The 18,094-nt window shown below is 42.2% G+C and overlaps 1 protein-coding gene across 2 annotated transcripts in view; it reads left to right on the top strand.

The window, feature by feature from the left end:
- Positions 1–18,094, top strand: part of VPS26C (VPS26 endosomal protein sorting factor C) — a 33,190-nt gene that overhangs the window by 7,780 nt on the left and 7,316 nt on the right. For both annotated transcript variants that reach the window (XM_029046509.2, XM_029046510.2), the window contains exons 2-5: positions 11,388–11,531; positions 12,704–12,853; positions 15,529–15,609; positions 17,334–17,408. In XM_029046509.2, the coding sequence (XP_028902342.1) occupies positions 11,388–11,531; positions 12,704–12,853; positions 15,529–15,609; positions 17,334–17,408 (450 nt within the window). The remainder of the gene's footprint in view (positions 1–11,387; positions 11,532–12,703; positions 12,854–15,528; positions 15,610–17,333; positions 17,409–18,094) is intronic.

The raw sequence follows: 18,094 nt of genomic DNA, 5'->3' as shown, positions 1-18,094 counted from the left end.
AAACTTTGGTCATTAACTTTGTCCACATTTTATTTTTATAGCTGAGTTAGAAGCCTCAGAAAAAAATGTGGCTTATAATAGGAACTCTAGCAAATCTTAAGTATAGTGGTGCAAAGAGCATCACTATAATAATGGTTATTTTCTCTCTCTCATGCACTCATTATTGTTCCATAATGTGTCCTCCACTCTGAAACTGGGTTTTATTCACTTAGTCCAAATCTAATGCTTGTTTTCATACCCATCTTCTTAACTGGGCTGATTTAAATTTCTACTTGGAGTTGAAGTATTTTTGTTCAAAGTAGGGAATACCCCAAGCGAAGACTCTCTTAGATAAAATGGAGATGAGTGAATGTTGCCACTCTGACCTGATTGCTGAAAATCCTGCCTTCCGAGTTAGCTTTCATCTGATGGTAGGGTGGGAATATCAGAAGAAGCTGGCAGGGTTACAGGGAAGTTCCATTTTGTTTACTTTGTTTACTTGAGCTTTCTGTATGAATTTAACTATTGTGGGGGGGTTTAAGAATAAATTGAAGGTTTACTTGGTCAATTGCAAAGAAATAACTATAGAGTCTTGGTTTAGGTAAAATTAGTTGCAAACAGTTGGGTATGAGGTTGAGTGCACCAACCAATAATGATGACAGTTCTCTATTTGTTTAGGGCATTTCCCCTCCTAGGATCCCCGAAATACTTTACGTGAAGCAGCTCAAAAGTCTAGCTTCTCTCCCATCCTCGTTCTCCACCTGAGTAGAAAAAGTCTATTAAATGGAGACCAGCTGTGCACCCAGACCTTAAGTGAAATGAAGGTCGTTCCTGGAGGGCCTTGGGCGGGGCAAGATGTCTATCTCCGCCATTTCTGCCTCTTCTCTATGTTCCCATGCACTACAGCAGACCTCTGAGAAGAGGTACCATTGTGGATTTAGGAAGGTGGGATGTGCTGTGAGTTTAAAGTGGGATTTGACTAGAACAATATGATTTACACTTCTAATAAACGAGGGAGAAAATAAGGAATAGAGGCAAAGGCAGATAGGCTGGAATCCCCAAGTGCCCTTGTCCCATCATTCACTTTATATTCTCTGTTGTGGGATGACTACCACAACTCCTTATTTCTGAGGCCCATGAAAACTGTCATTATTATCTTGTACATCAATGCCTGTTTTCTGTCCTCATGTGAGCCCCATGAGGAACAGGGACAGGAACTGTGTCTGACCAGATTAACTTGTATTTATCCCAGTGCTTAGTCCAGTGCTTGGTACGTATTTACTGATTGTTGAATTTCAGTCAACATTTAAGGTAGATCCTCTAAAAAGAATGACTCGATGACTTTACATTTAAAAGGTTAAAACCAACTGTATTCATGTAAGTCGATGCCTTGTCTCTACTTCCATCTCTCCTCTCCTGCAAGCCCTTACCTGCCCTCCTGCCTCTTATGACCTCCTTTTTGTTGTCACCACCTCCTCTTCTCTGCGGTGCGTATGGTTAGTCTGGCTTTTCCTGCCGCCCAGTCTCACGAGGCCAGCACTTTCATCAAAGTCAGCTAGTGATGGCTCCTATTTCCTGGGTCAGAGGAAGCAGAAAAAATAGTCAGGCAGTAATAATGTACCCAGCTGGGTAGCTTTTCACGGCATATAAAAATCACCTCTGGTTTGGAAGGCTTTTTTGCCCCACCTTGGGAGATATATTTGTGTTTTGTTAAGTCTCCCCATTGTTTTCATAAATGGCTTTGTAGCATTTATGTTTATAATTCTGCTTTGCCATTTTGGTAGGGGAAGTTGGTTTCTGAATGTCACTCTTTTCCTGATTAGTGACTTGTCATTTTCTCTTCAGTGAAGAAACAGCCAAGATTTTGGACTTGGATTCCATTGAAAAACCCATATTCTACACATTTAGCATGTTTATAATTTATTTTATTAAATCCTGCCTTTCCAGTCAAGGGAAACTGAAATGTGAAGTGGTTAAAATCCCTGTCCGAGTTCACAGGGCAAGTGAGTGGCAGGATCAAAAATATAATTAGAAATTCCTGAACAGAGGAGTCCAGGCCTTATCACTGGTCTTTTCCTTCTGATCTGAAATGCCATAAAACTTCTGCTTTTTATCATCTAAATTATGGGAAACTAATCTCAAAGGAACTCCTTTCAGTACTTAGGATGTTCAAATAATTTCAACCCTTTCGATGGAAAGTTAGCATCATTCCTGGCAGTTCCCAAAGATCACCTGTCCCTTGGGGCAAGTCCCAGGAAATTTAGAAGTCCGTGACTAACACTTCCCCGCCAACACCTGACTGTGAAGTAAAGTGGGAATCCAGTACCGATGGCAAGCTTTCAGGAACCTTTCGATGAAGGAGAACTGAATCCTCTCTTTCTCCCTCTCTAGACTGTAAACTCCTTATGGGCAGGGAATGTGTCTGTTTATTGTTGTACTCTCCCAAGTGCTTAGTACAGTGCTCTGCACATAGTAAGCACTCAATAAATATGATTGACTGACTGACTGAATCTTGAGCCTCTATGGCTTCAAGAGTTCCAGATACTCTTAGTGCATGGGAAATCCCAGTTTAAGGGAATCATTTTGACTTGAATTCATACGTTCATTTCAGCGCTATTTCTTGTTCTGTTCTTTGGGCCAAGGTATACTGCCTTTAGGGCCCCATCCCCTTGAGGAGCCTCTTGGGGGAAATGATAGGGGGAAGGGGTTCTAGATAATTTTCCTCCAGAATATCTAGCACAAGGTAGCAACTACCTTGATTCTGATGATGTAGAGCTCAAGGTAGTTTTTGAACTTGGTCAGCAATTATGAGTCCTTTGAACTTGCTTTTAAGTTTGTCCCCAAATCTGTTATTGCTTATGCAGGAAATTTTTACGATGTGTTGTGAGAAGTCTCCTTTAGAAATAGGTGATTGGGTGCTTATTTGTATTCATCTGTTGTAATGTGAATTGTTCAGTGCAGAGAGTCAAATTAATAGTTTTTGAGGCTTACCATCCCTTGTTAAAAAGAAGTCTTTCTGTATGTTCTTATGAAACCTTGACTTCATAAAAGAGTTTTATGTGTAAAATGGGTAAATGGTGTAATGCAATCAAATAGATTTCCCCATAAGAAGGCAGAAATGGAAGCTTATCAAGACTTTGGGAAAAAGTCCAGGGAGATCATAAGTGTTCTATTATCCAAAAGCTTTCTATTGAACTTGGCCTGTTGAATCCAGGTTGATTTAAGCATTTTCATTCCTTCAAAACAGGGATTTTCTTTCAATCAGTTTAGACCCTTTGATTTTGGACTAAGGACCTTTCTTTACTTCAACCCTCCACAATTGAATGATATCTAAGAATGATGGATTTATTAAGTGTAGAGAAAACCTTTTTCTTGCCAGGTTTCAAGATTCCTGTTCTAGATAGTTTGTTGTTTTTCAGGCTCATCAGCACTGAGGCGATGTTTACTGTGACACCGCCTCGCAGGCGAGATGTGAGGATGTCGGGATGTCAGGATGTCAGGACACCCAAGCAGCTCACAGGATGGGCAGTCACTAGCAGGGAGGGCAGGCAAATGTTTTAAAGATCCAGGAAACAAAATGGAATAGCAGTGGATGATTAGGTGACTCCAGCAGCAAAGAGGACAACCTGATGTGAGACTGAGGCACAGAGAAATTAAATGACTTGCCCTGGGTCTCACAGCAGACAAATGTCAGAGTAAGGATTAGAACCCAGGTCCTCTGACTTCGAGGCCCATGTTATTTCCACTAGGTCACACTATTACCTTATTTTGGTCAGTCGAGTGGGGTTGGATTGTGTGAGTTTATAAACACAGAATTGCACACCAAGCAGGGAAAGCTTCAGAAATAACAGAAGGATCTGCAAAAAGTTGTGGGATGGGAGGAGAGTCAACTGGGGGAAAGTGTCAACCTTTGGAAAAGTGCAGAAGAAGAGCCGGCTGAGAGGGAGGGAAGCAGAGCAAAAATAGAGGACCAAGATGTAGGGATGAAAAATGGTCTGCCCTAGAGTTGTGACATAGAGTGGGCTCATATGGGATGGACAGAGAAGGCCAAAACTAAAGTTTCCTTCGGTTTAAGATTGTGCAGTAATTAGTAGTAGTAGTATTCCTGTGTTCCTTTCCCTCAGAAATCTTGTACTTTTGACAGCAACACATTGTTTTCTCACAAGCAGCAGACTGGCAAGGATGGAATTGTCCTTGGTCTCCCTATGCTGACGCCTTCAACAGATGCACCAGCTCCCTCTTGTGTGAACTAGAGGATATATACACTGAGGTGTCATCCTCCTGATCATTTGGTGTCAGTAGAGAAAAATCTGCATTCTCCTCCTGTTGTATAGGAAATCCTGGGAAACATGGCAGAAGCATTGGTGTGATTCCAGGAAGTGAAAAAATCCAGGGAGAGAAACAGATGGATTTGGATGGGGTTTTTGTTTGCTGATCTGATCTGGAGTGGTGATGCTAATTGTGGAGGAAGAACTCATTCATCCAAATGTATTTATTGAGCGCTTACTGTGCGCCAAGTACTGTATTAAGTACTTTCACTGTACTAAGCGCAAGAGACCTTGTGTGCCAGAGCGAAACCCAGTATGGGGACTGCTCCTCTGCTGGGTTTAGTAGGTGAAGAGAGCAGAGGCAGGTTTTTGGTGAAGTCTTTTGTCAGGTGGGAGAGACTGAGGAGAAGGAGAGTGCTGAGGGAAGGGGGACTCAGGCAGTAACTGGAAGGAGACCAGATAGGATGCGAGAGGCCAAAGATCTGTCACATTTACAGGTTGGAGGCCCGAGGAAAGAGCGTAGCCTTTGGGAGTCGAGAGACCTGAGTTCTAATCCCAGCTCTGTCACTACTCTACTGTGTGATCTTGGGGGGTTCCTTAACCTCCCTGGGCCTAAATTTCTTTAGCTGTAAAATGAGGTTTAAATGCCTCCTTTTCCACTCTCTTAGATTGAAAGTCTCTCTGGAGTCAGTGGCTTTGCTTGATATGATTATCTTATATATACCTCTCCTTTTAACACAATATGCTTAATAAATACCATAACTAATGCCATAATGGGCATTTTTAGTACACCTGACACCAGGGGTTTTTCATTATGAGTTATGAAGACAAGAAGTCTAGGTTGTACATGTTTTGGCATGCAAGGACTCAGATAAAAAACATCCCGTAGTTAGTAATCCAGTCCAAACTTATTTCAGAGAATCCCAGATGATCTGTGAACTCATTAATCTACTTTGTTCTAAAAAGTATTTCTTCCTATATTTAATATTTAATAAATTCAGGCCATGATGATTGAAAATTGATCTCTAGCCACACACTTAGCATGTCTGTAGAATTCCTGAGCATAAATCAGTCCTCTATAATAAACTCTAAATTTAGTTTTTCCCAAAACCTTAGTCATAGACTGTTCCTCAAAGACTAAATAAGTTCAGCCCTAAGAAACCTGACAAGTGCAAACAGGAAAAGAGACAGTGAATCATCTGTTGCATGATTTCTTTGGTATAAAGTTTTCTTGGCAAAAGAATTTCCCTGAAGAATGTAATTGGTTTGAAATTAGTGTTCGGAGGAGACTATTTGAGAGGACCTAGAACAGGCAGTATTGCATTTGAACTTTTCATTTTTGATTAACTGCTAGTAAGTGTCACTAATGAATTCTGCCATATATAGCATTTTGTTCATTTGGTCTAAAGGAAATAGTGTTTTTGTTAGGTGAAACATTGTTCCCAAAAAGGTGGAACAGGGAGAACTTGATAGCTTTTGAAGTTTTGTACATTTCCATTTTCAGGACACAGAGTAACAGAACAGTGAAGCAATAATACAGTTTTGTGAAATGCGATTATCTCCAACTATCAGGACTTAAGTATGGGGTACTTTCAACTAAATTCATTCGGGAGATCTGTAATAGATCCCAAGGGTCAAAGAACCCTCCCAAAAAAAGGCCCAGTGGAAATATCATTTAGAGTTGTTTCATGGAGCTGAGCACCTTCATTCTTCCTGCAAAACTCCGGCTGGGTGGTCCACAGCAGGATGTCAGCTTGACACCAGAGGCCCCTCTCTCGTAATTACACAGTGACCCACACTTTCTGTCAGTGGGTAAACAGCCCCTGGAAATGTCTGGAACTTTTGGGAGCTGCCTTAATTATTTCAGTCCTCTACAGAAATGTTATTTAAGAGAGATCAGCCGTCCATCCCGCCTCAAATTCAAATCCGAATCCCACAGATTCATGATGTTGTTATTCCCCCTGACAGGTGGTGCCCTGCTAATTACTCACAGATCCTAAATTACAGATTCTTATTGGTCAGATTTTACCTCATCCCTGCCAATCTGGGTAACGTGGGGCCCAGGGTGCCAAAGAGTGAACAGGCAGGAAGGAGTGTCACACCAAGCTCTCAACTCTCAATTCTGTCCCCTTGCTCACTTCGTCCACCCGTCATGAAACTCTCTCCCTTGCCAGGGCCAGAAGCCCACGGCCCTCCTCTCATTCAAAGCTCTCCTGAAAGCCCAACTCCTCCAACTTGCCTTCCCCAATTAATTCCCAGCACTCCAAGTCCCATAAACCTGTTTGCCGTCTCTAGCACCTCTGTATTGATTGATATTTATGCTTATATCTTTATTCATTTGTACATTCAGTTATTTATTTTGATTACTCCATAAGTACTTCTATGTTTTTCTCCTCTTTTAGAGTGTAAATTCCTTATGGACAGGAAATGTATCACTTGTTTGTTTTGTATTTCCCCACGCACTAATTGCAGTGGGTGCTCAATAAATGCATCATCTACTACTGCTACTAAACTGCTGCTTGTGAAGTGCCCGAAAAGTTTTTACATTCAGGTTGGCCTAAGTGACCTCAGAAGAGTGCCATTACTAGGCCCCTGCCCCGTGACGTGGCAGCCTGTTGCCTTGGTAGCCAGTAAACACTTCACCTTGAACACATCAGTCCCTGATCTATGAAATTTGATCAAGAAGGCTGGGAAGCAGATTTGTTATGCAGGGAAGAGAAGTAGGGAGAAGGGAGGAACAAGAGCCTTGTCGAAAGGAAATCCCTTCAGGACTGGTTGTGTTTTCTTCTGAGAGACCTTGCTGAAAGGTGTCTCTAAGTGCTACTAAGAGAGCATAATGGTTAAGTAAGGTCTCAGCAGGTACCTCTGTTGCCTCCTCAGCTCAGTGACTCATCACGTGCTCCTTCATGAGTTAACACAACCCTGAGTGCATCAGATAGCATGTCTGCAAGTAATTAACAGTATATTGTACACTGTTATTGTGAGGCTCGGGTAGTGATTTTTAAAGTCCATCAAGATCTCCAGATCCCCAAGTGGTGTATGTCTAAAGTAGCCCTGTGATTTTCCTTGAGACTAATTGTGGGTCGTTGTGAAGCTTTAGAGAGGAAGGACGAGATCTTACAGACTCAGGATAGTTGGGGAAAAATGTCTTGGGTTCCTGGTTCATGAATTCACAAAACTCCTCGATGGGAATATCGAAAAAGGCATCCTATTTGTCGAGATGCTTAGAGCTCTTTCTTCTTGGAACCTCAAAGTGAGGGGAGACTCAGAGTGAGGGACAAAATTACAGGAAAGATCTAGGAAAATCAAATGGCTCTTTAGATAGCAGTCTGCTTAAAAGCTGTGTTCTATAGAAACCCAATGGATCAATTAATCAGTGGTATTTTTTAAGCAAGATTGCCCAATTGCAATCTAATGGGGGCCTGCAGACACGTTCTACATGTGCCATCTTTTTATTTGGAGGGTGGGGATGAGGAGGGGATAGGGATTTTACTTGAGCTGGAAACTGAGGGGAAAGGTCGAAATGGCTGGGTATGTGAGCTGTGCACTGGGGACTTTTCTTCAGAGTCCCACTGACATCCACTCTCTGACACCACATTTCTGACTAGTCCCCTCCCTTTTGTCCAAGGTTGACAAGTCAGTTTACTGTCCCACCTCTCCCTGCTATCTTTGGAGGACTTTTCAAAGATGGCTGTTGTGCCGGCGATGACTTAACTATACAGCCTCTTTTCTTTCAGGGAATCCTCTTCAGTTGCCATTCCTCGTCCTCCCTCTCCCTCCAGTCTTTCCACCAACAGAACCTTTGTAAAATCCTACTTTTGAAGGCCTGGAATGGATGTCATTTATGTCATCTTCCCCTACTTAAACCATCCCACTCACTTGAGACTCTATCAATCATTAATATTTATCGAGCACTTACTGTGTGCAGAGCACTGTGCTAAAGGCTTGAGAGAGTTCAACAGAATTAGTAGGCAAAAAGCCTGATTTCAAGGAGCTTAAAGTCTATTTCACCATCAATATCAGCCAATAACCACTCTTAGCTCATATGGTTTTAATTCCAGTCCCAGGATTTACGGACTAATGTTTATTGTCTGTGTATTCCATTATTTATTTAGCTCTTTCATCCCAACACACCTGTACTACTTTCTTGTTATTCCACCTTTTCCTCTTTGTAAATAATTTTTGTCTATCTCCCCCATTAGATTGTCAGCTCCTTGAGAACAGGAAACACATATCTCATTTCTGTGGTACAGTGCTTTTCACTCATTCCATTAATTCATTGAAAGGCATATGGACTACCAGCTGAGTGACAGTGGTTTTTATCAGCTTGCCAATAATTCAGGAGGAAGGCAAAAAGAGGATTTCTTCTCTGACAATAATAACAGTAATTTTAGTATTTATTAAGCGCTTACTATGTGCCAGGCACTGGCGTAAATACAAATTGGGCGGGACACAGTTCCTGTCCCACATGGGGCTCACAGTCTAAATCCCCATTTTACAGTTGAGGTAAGTGAGGCCCAGAGAAGTGAAGTGACTTGCCCAAGGTCACATAGCAGACAAGTGGCAGAGCCGGGATTAGAACCCAGGTCCTTCTGATTCCCAGGCCCACACTCCATCCACAAGGCCATACTGTTTCTCATGCTTGCCTTCTCAGGTGCAAGGAAAATCAGGTTGGGTCATTCTAATCTGCCCTTGTATATCTATCAATCAATTGTATTTACTTAGCGCTTGCTTCCTGCAGAGTACTGTACTAACTGCTTGGGAGAGTACGATATAAAAGAGTTGGTAGACACGTTCGCTGCCCACAACGATCTTACAGTCTAGAGAAGACCCAGCCAAAACCCCATGCCCGTCCCAGATGTGAGGAATGGGCTGGTATAAGGACTCCAGTTCGGCAGGCCAAATTGCTTTCGACCATGTTGCTTCTTAATTAAAGAAATGACATCTATCTCTTGGGTCATAAAATATTTATGCTATTAACTTTCAAGGTGTGTATGTATCTGTTCCTTCCCCCCAGGTACATGAGTTGAGAGACACCAAGGTACAGTTAATTATTTTATGATTAATTAAGTCAATGACTAACCCAAACCCTTTCCCAAAAGATTTGGTAGCAAGTGCAACATGAAAATAGCAATGAAAGCCTCGTCGTTTTCCACTGTGCTATGTAAATGCTCAGATAAACCTCATATGAGCTTACTATAGATTCATAAGTTACCTCCCTTAGGGTGCACAGGTAAGGTTGCCTTTGTATTGGTCTAGGTTTAGATACTAATTAAGTTTAGGTAGAATATTTTGAACACTGTTTGGAAGTTTAATAATTTTTTTACAAGTGAATTTTCCTATGACCCTTGTGTGATTAAGTGGAGAGAAGGGAGAAGAATCCATTACCTTAAGTCCCACCTCCCAAGTTCTACAAGAAATGGAGATGCCTCCACTTTTTTTATGTCTGCCTTTTCTTTTTTTATACTTCAATTGTTCATCATTTAGAAATATAACTTCATTCCCTTCATCTTTTTTGTCCCCTGAAGATTCATCTAATGCAGAAACAGTTGGTTTTTTCTATTCTGAGAGGCCAATGGGGATTTTCAAGCCTGATGTGATAAAAGTTGAAAGTTTTCAAAATTCCAGAAGATCTTTACTCTATATATTTTTTTGCCTAATGAAATTTGCTTCCGCATCACAGGAGTATTAAAAAAATGCATTTTGGAATTATGTTGTTTATGCTTTCTCCCTGGATTATTTTTCAACAAATAATTCCTCTTTTAAAAGTCTTTAATATTATCAGTGGCACAGTGATTTTAAAACTCAGAATAATGGGGAACCCTATCAGATCAATAGAAAGAGGGTTTGGCCAGAGGTATGACATTGAAGAACTGCTTTAAGGTAATCAATCAGTGGTATTTATTGAGCGCTTACTGTGTGCAGAACACTGTACCCAGTACTTGGGAGAGTACACTAGAGTTAGGAAACATGATCCCTGCCCTTGAAGAGCTTACAAACTAGCTGGGGAGATTGTTAGTATTTCCCTTGCTGTGGTCAAAGCCACTGTAACCTCCACCACTGATCCTATAGCTTACTGGGCTTCTCCTCCCCGTGCCCCTTTCCCAGGAAGGCCACAGATGCATCCGCTGAGGAGAGGGGACAAAGGGGAGGGGCCTAGAAGTTCCATGTTTGTGGGGGATGAGGATGCTACTCTGGGGAACGTCCAGGTGCTCACATCTGACACCAAGTGCAAGAATACCTAGGTGGGGACCTTTTTTTATGGTATTTTAAAGTGCTTACTCTGTGCTAAAAACACTGGGGTAGATACAAGGTAGTCAGGTTGCTCACAGCCCATATAGAGCACAACAGTCTTAACCCCCATTTTACAGATGAGGAAACTGAGGCAGAGAGAAGTTAACTTGCCCAAGGTCAAACAACATGTAAGTGGTGGGGCCAGGACTAGATCCCAGGTCCTTCTGACTCCCAGGCCCCTGCTCGATCCACTAGGCCATGCTCAGGGAGGGCAAAGAGGACAGGCGGTGAGGGGCTATTACACTTCATTAAATAGCTTCTGCATTGACACATACCTTAAATGATTATCTAAGATACCTTTAAAAATCAGGACTTTAGAGGCAGAATCTAAGAGTCTCAGGATTCGAAGTACCCCTTGTTCTGTTCATCATATTTCATGTGCTTTTGCTCTGGTCAGAGTGCAGAGGTGTTGGTTGATGAACATATCTACCCAGGAAGCATCTGGTATGCCATTAGATACTGCAGAGAGATGGAAATGTGTAGCCATTTTTGCCTGTGAGTCAGAAAGAAACCAAGAGGAATCCGATGTTTTGATTCTCTCTACCAGAGAATTTCGCAAACCACTGTTCAATGTAACATTTGTTAAACTTAGCATTTGTTCATGGATGTACGTTTCCCCCGGGTTCTGATTTTGATAGTTGATATTGATATTGCTAATTGATAATTATTTAAATATTGATGAGTGAGCGGAGTGATTCTTTTAAAAAATAAATGGAAATGAATGATTTAGCACTGACTTTGAGGATTTGTTTTTTTAGTTCCAGATGTACTACTAAGCAACATGAATGAGACAGAAGATGGAAGATGCTGATGATGAATTTCACAATCATCTTTTTCTCGTGACAGGAAATGCTGTCTGGTGTGGTGGTCATAACCTGTAAGGATTCAGTCCAACACCAAGGAATTTCATTAACCATGGAAGGATCGGTAAATCTACAACTTAGTGCCAAAAGTGTTGGTGTGTTTGAAGCTTTCTATAACTCTGTTAAGGTGAGATATCTAGGTGATTCTCTTGATTTCAAATGTTCTTTTTATTTGAAAAATATCACTACCATTTCTTGGTTGCCATGGAAGGGGAAGTAAAATCCCCTTCCCATTAGAGTTGGGGGTGGGGGATTTCGAAGACAGAAAGTACATTAGCGATTCTTCCACTTAAATTATCAGGACATTAGAGAGAAGATCCAGATATTTAGAGTGGAGATGGGACCAGCCATTCACTTATTAATGTTGGTATTAATCACTAGTAAATGGTAGGGTTATCAAAAATTGGGAGATTCCAACTGGTAAAAACCAAAGCTTCTCCAAAAAGCTAGCTTATGGCCCAAATACATTGATAATACTCTTTCTTTTTAACATTTAAAAGAACTGTAAGTAACAGATTGTCGTATAAACTAGTCAAAATAGCATCCATGATCGTAACACTAGTATAAAAATCCTAGAAAGGCAAAAGATTACAAAAAGCCCAGGCATCCTGTTCTTGCTGTTCCATAGAACAAGCAGGATGGAGGCTATTTTCTGTACTCTGGGTTTATCTTTCCCAGTGGGGGGAGGAAAAGATGATTTTAGCCATAACAGCTCCTAGGTTCAGTGACTTCTTTTGCAGAGGCTCTCCCTGTTTGTTTCGTTCTGTCCTTTTAGTGTTGCAGAAGAGAATTTATAGACTTTTCCAGACTAATGCCAAGCCGAAGCTTGCTGTTTTTTTAGTAATAAAACCCAAGCTAAATATAGTCCCAACTGTTAGAAAACTCCTTCCTCCCAGAGGCAATATCTCTGGTGTCAAATACAAACACTATCACAGAGAGGGCAGCATACACCAGAGTACTTCCGTCTGGTCTTGGGCACCTCTCGGTGAAGCCACCACATTGAGATGCCAAAGGCTTCAGAGAATCTGCTCCTAGAACTGACCAACTGTTTCTCTCCTCTCCCAGAGCCTCTTGTTTTCTCCAACACCAAGCCAGGAAGTAGATTTCTAGAGCTTTGGAAAGGGATTCCCTGGAAGGACAGGGAATGTGTCTGTTACTGTTGTAGCGTACTCTCCCAAGTGCTTAGTACAGTGCCCTGCACACAATAAGTGCTCAATAAATACGATTGATTGATGGATTGACCTTTTTTTTGAAAGCCCAGTAAACCTTACTTGGCTAAAAGTGCATTTTTCATTACAGCCCATCCAAGTTATCACCAGTACCATAGAAATGGTGAAGCCAGGGAAGCTGCCCAGTGGCAGGACAGAAATTCCGTTTGAGTTCCCTCTCCACGTGAAAGGCAACAAAGTCCTATATGAGACATACCACGGAGTGTTCGTCAATATTCAGGTGAGGTCTTTCCCGACGTGAGGAATTAGGGGATTCTTTTTCCCCCTAAAAATCTTCCTGATTAAACTGAATTGCAGCCAAAAGACCAACATTTTTGTTTTTTTAGAAGCCGTTATACTCATACTTGATATTGATTCCTTATTTTTCCCTGTTTATTGGCTTTTTAAAGTATTGAATTATCAAAGAAAATATGCAGTTTTGAAAGTTTATTCATTTTAGCCCTTACTCCCTGTAATCTTACAAGTGCCTCTTTTTGGAGTGATCTTTTATCTTCTTTTTTTTTTTTTTTTAACATTGTTGAATTTCTTTATTGTTTTGCTCATCTAATATTCTGTGTAATCTAAATGTGAACGAGGCACATACATAAATATATGTAAACTGCTGCTGCGGTCTTCTAGGTTTCTCAGGAAACAAATCTGGCTGTGTGGGTAAATGAATATAATGACTAGTTGCTATCTGTCTACTGGTAAAGTCTTTCCCAGTTGCTCTGGTTAGTTTGAGAAGAAGAAATAGTAAAGGTGAATGCAGGTGGCTTGGAGTCCCTCTTCTTAGCTTCCTATCCCTGGAGGAGCTCCTCAAGGGGCTGTGTGATGACCAGAGGTACCTTCATCCAACCCATACGTCATGGCCGGTCAGCCCTACCTCCCGTAGGAGTGGAGGGTAGAAGGCAGCTAGCTGCCCCCCTACCAGTGGGCCTCTGGAGTCCGCAGCGGACCCCCTGATGATCAAGGCAGCCCCTCTCTCCCCACCTGCTATTGAAAGAGTGTAGTCCTGCCTAATAATAATAATAACAGTGGCATTTGTTAAGCGCTTACCATTTGTCAAGTGCTTGGGTAGATACAATTCATTCAGCTCAGATACAGTCCCTATCCCACTTGGGCCTCACAGTCTTAAGTGGAAGAACATGGATTCACCATTTTACAGATGAGGAAACTGAAGCACAGAGCAATTGAGTGGCTTGCACAAGGTCACACAGTGGGCAAGTGGTAGTGCCAGGATTAGAACCCAGGGTTCCTGACCCCCAGTCCTGTGCTCTTTCCACTGGGCCATGCTACTTCTCTATATGGATGAGGATGGTATTCTGGGAAAAGTAGGTACACCATCCTTCCCCCTGCGGGCAGAAATCCCCAAGTAGAGGCCCAAAAGAGGCCAAGGAGGAGGGTGCTGACACTTGATCATCTCCTTGTGCATCGTCTTCTTCCCCCAAGTCAGGTACAGTGTATTTTCTACCAGATTGTTACATACTGTGTGCACCAGATCCATCATTCTTTCCAAATAAACTTTTTATGTAACTAATTGTAAAAACATGTACTTAAATCCTGAATAAATGGATTGTACTGGGCTAGTAGGGAGCATTCATGTTATATTATAGAAATAGCAGCCCTGGTTTGCCCGTTGAAACAAGATGGGAATCTTTATAAATACAGTCTGAGTTCATTATAGAAAGTAGTGATTCCATAACATGGCTAGAAATAGTCCTGCCTGTTGCCTACATTTAATGAACCAAGAGTTCTTCCTTCTGGTCAGTCGTGTGTTTATTGCCAGTTAGATAGAACTTAAACTTGTAACTTTTTGACTTAACTCTTAAGTAGACACCTTTTGTGGAAATTGGGCAGCTCTTCTGAACACAAAGATAGTTACTGATGATAGTTATGTGGTTGGGTCTGATTTTCATTTTTAGGAATAGCATGAGATGGCAATTACACTCCTTCAGAATTTCTGTAATGAGTAAATATCGATATGGCCTCCCCGCTCATCCAAGTAAGTCAAAGATCCAGTGACTAGAAGGACACTTCCTGCCAGCATCCACACCATTCAGTCGGGAGTAGTACTTATTGAGCTGGATGCAGTGCTCTGTAATAAGCACTTGGGAAGTGTGAAATAAGCTAGTCCCTATCCACAAGAAGCTTTCCCTCTGATGGAGGAGACCGATTAAGAAGGATTTATAAACAAGTAATTAAAATAAATAATTGGATATGGAATGGACTAAACATATAACAAGTTCCGAGGATGAATAGGTAAATAAGTGCTAGAGATGGTTGATGGGTTTGAATCCCAATTCTGCCACTGGCCTACTGGGTGATGTTGGGCAGGCCACGTAACCTCTCTGGGCCTCAGTTTCCTCATCAGTAAAATAGGAGTAAGATAGATTGTGAACCCCCATGTGTAAGTGGGATTGTGTCCAATCTCATAATCTTGTATCTTAGAACATAGTAAATGTATTTTAATAACAATAAATCCCATAATAGTAATTTCCTTCTTCATATCTTTCCCCCTAAAAAATTTTCAAAAACAACTTCAGAGCTCTGGATTGGGATCTGCTACTGACTCGAATGCTCTCTATTGGTGCCTTGTTTTGCAGACTTGGCTTTATTTTTCTGTAGCTAAATGTTGATAAAAATCTAGTTTCAGTTTTCTGGTTTATCAGATCTCAATTCTGTGCAGGATTTTGGAATTTGAAAAAATAATTTTTAGTGTTTTGTTTTCCAGGGGAATTGCCATTTCCCTGAGCGTTATCTCCCGGGAATCATTTCCTGGCTAACTGTACAAACATACTAGCCGGATTCATTCTGCTCTGAGCTTTGTGGAGAGATGCCTGCATGTTTCAGTGACTTTGCAAGGCAAAAGAAAAATCTGCTGTGGCGATGATTCTTCTTTCATTCCCTTTCCTGCAGTACACCCTCCGCTGTGACATGAGGCGCTCTATTTTGGCCAAGGATTTGACAAAGACCTGTGAGTTCATCATTCACTCTTCAGTAAGTCGCATCACGGGGAAGTGTTGTTGAAGTATGCTGCACACCGAGTCACTGCAACAGCTTTGACTGCCAGGGCTGCCAAAGCAGGGAACCCTGCCACCCCTCCTGCCATTCCTATCTGGGTCAAGCCAAGCATTGGACCCTTTCCCCAAGAACTCAAGAAAATGGCCAGGCATCCAGAGGGGTGGCAGTGGCCACTATTTCATGGGGGCTGGCCAACGGTCTCCCAGGAGAAGAGAGCCTGCAAGTAGGAAGTGTGGTACTAGAGTTCCTTCCTCCCCAGCTGGGAGTGCTGATGAATTGGATTCCCCCACTGCACCTTCATGGTCTCTCCAGGGTCCCTGGAGTTGCGTCTTCTTGGTTACCGGTAGCTCCTGCGCCATTTTTCTTCGGGATTGGACAGATCAGGTCTCGGCAATGGTTGTTTAATTGGGCTTTCCCAACTCGTGCTATTTGGTAGCATTTCTGCGCTGGAGCTCCCTGGGCGACACCGCAAATCCCCAAGCGTTAGGGCTAATGAATCCATTGATACATCCTTTCAGTGAACAGTTTTGAGACCTTTATACTCAGGAGAAATCACCATGATGGTCCGCGCCGGGATAGGGAGGGGAGACAAAAGTGCCTTTGCAGGCACAGAGCAGTTAAGTGCCCAAGGTCTCATGACAGGCGAGTGTCAGAGCCAGTATTCAAACCCAGGTCCTCTGACTCCCTGGGCCTGTGCTCTTTCCAGTAAGCCAGCGGGTCCCTTGACAGTGTGAGATGTCATAAAATTTCTTCCATAGTAGAGGAATGAACGGGTTTCCCATTTCAGCCGCTGGTCAGAAAAGAAACAAGGTTGGGTGGTTCGATGGGCTGGCTGTTTTAGTGAGGATTAAGTGGTTAATTGGTTAATTGTGCAGTATTTGTTAAGCTCTTACTGTGTGCCAGGCACTGTTCTAAGTGCTGGGTCGGACACAATCCTTGTCCCACATGGGGCTCACAGTTTTAATCCCCATTTTACAGATGAGGTAACTGAGGCATGGAGAAGTTAGGTGATTTGCCCAAGATTTCACAGCAGACAAGTGGGGGAGATTGGATAGGATTAGAACCCAGGTCTTTCTGACTCCCAGTCCATGCTTTATCCACTAGACCACTCTGCTTCTCTCTGAAGAAAGGGACACTATGTATTCTCCCAGATGGCACTATGTAAGGATGCTTTGGTTTTTTTAAGAGGGCGCAGCCTCAGTTGAGGCGTTATTTTTTTAAGTGGTAACCCCTCACCAGATCCCCCTGGGGGATAGATCATTACACACCCGGTTCTCGCTGAACTCCGGGCTGAAGAAAACTCACGTTGGCACATCTGCATTGTGGTCTGCTCTTGCGCCCATGCACACAACTGTTTCTTCTGACAGTGTGATGCGCTATGTTTCTTCTTGGAGACACAAATTGCCAAAAGACCATTTCCTTGTGCTGCTGTCATGGTCCAGTCAAACAGCACAATAAAAACCTGATTTCTGGCAGATCTGCCCAGGCTCTTCCTATCTGGACCTTGGACCCATCAGAGGAAAGAATAGCTTGCACAGTTTTCCTCCAACCTTGTTTGTTTAAGATGTGAAAAATGCGGGCTCATCAGCAATTTAAAACACTCTTAAAAGTACAACTGTGGATTTCATGCATCTTGGACATGAAACAGATGTGGAGCTCTAGGACTTTTAAAATATTCCAACATCTGTCTGTCATTTCAGCCACAAAATGGGAAGCTGACGCCAAGTCCTGTGGACTTCACCATCACACCAGAAACCTTACAGAATGTTAAAGAGGTAATGCCAAAACAGTGCTTTTACTAAAAAGTGGCGGGTTTTACCGTGATGAAGGCACCACAGTGCAGATGTTGGGAATTGCCCTACATTTGGGAACCAGACTATCAGCAAGATAAGTTCTTTTTTTCTCCTCTTTATTAGAAGTTTTGTCTCCTGAATTGCTCAATTATATAGTCAGCTCTCAGGTATCCATATCAGTGGTGCGAAATGTCTAGAGATAATATATGAGATGATTCCAAAAAATAGAAGCCACCCTTTCCCCCCTACACCTCAGCCCACCTTCTTATATATAGTTCTTGCCATTCATTCATTCAGTTATATTTATTGAGCTCTTATTGTGTGCAGAGTACTGTACTAAGCACTCAGGAGAGTACAATACAACAATAAACCGACACATTTCGTGCCCATGACAAGCTTAAACAGTATTTATTGAGCTCCTATTGTGTGCAGAGGCCTGCCCTAAGAGCTTGGGAGATTAGACTAAAATTAGTTGAGACAAAATCCCTGGCCTCAGGGAATTTACAGGCTCTTTCACTGTGTAATTGGGAAGTCTTCTTGGAAATTAAATTCCCAGAAGATGGTTTTGAATATCATAAAAAAGTGTCTTCACTTCTTTACCCTGACTTGATTTCCAGAAACAGTGAAGAGAAAAGCTCGAAAACACGCCACAAATAGTGTGCCTTTGT

This window comes from Ornithorhynchus anatinus, chromosome 18, assembly GCF_004115215.2.
Source record: "Ornithorhynchus anatinus isolate Pmale09 chromosome 18, mOrnAna1.pri.v4, whole genome shotgun sequence".
In the NCBI taxonomy this organism is placed as follows: domain Eukaryota; kingdom Metazoa; phylum Chordata; class Mammalia; order Monotremata; family Ornithorhynchidae; genus Ornithorhynchus; species Ornithorhynchus anatinus.
The sequence above is the reverse complement of the archived record's forward strand: the minus strand, read 5'-3'. Positions and strand labels throughout refer to the sequence as shown.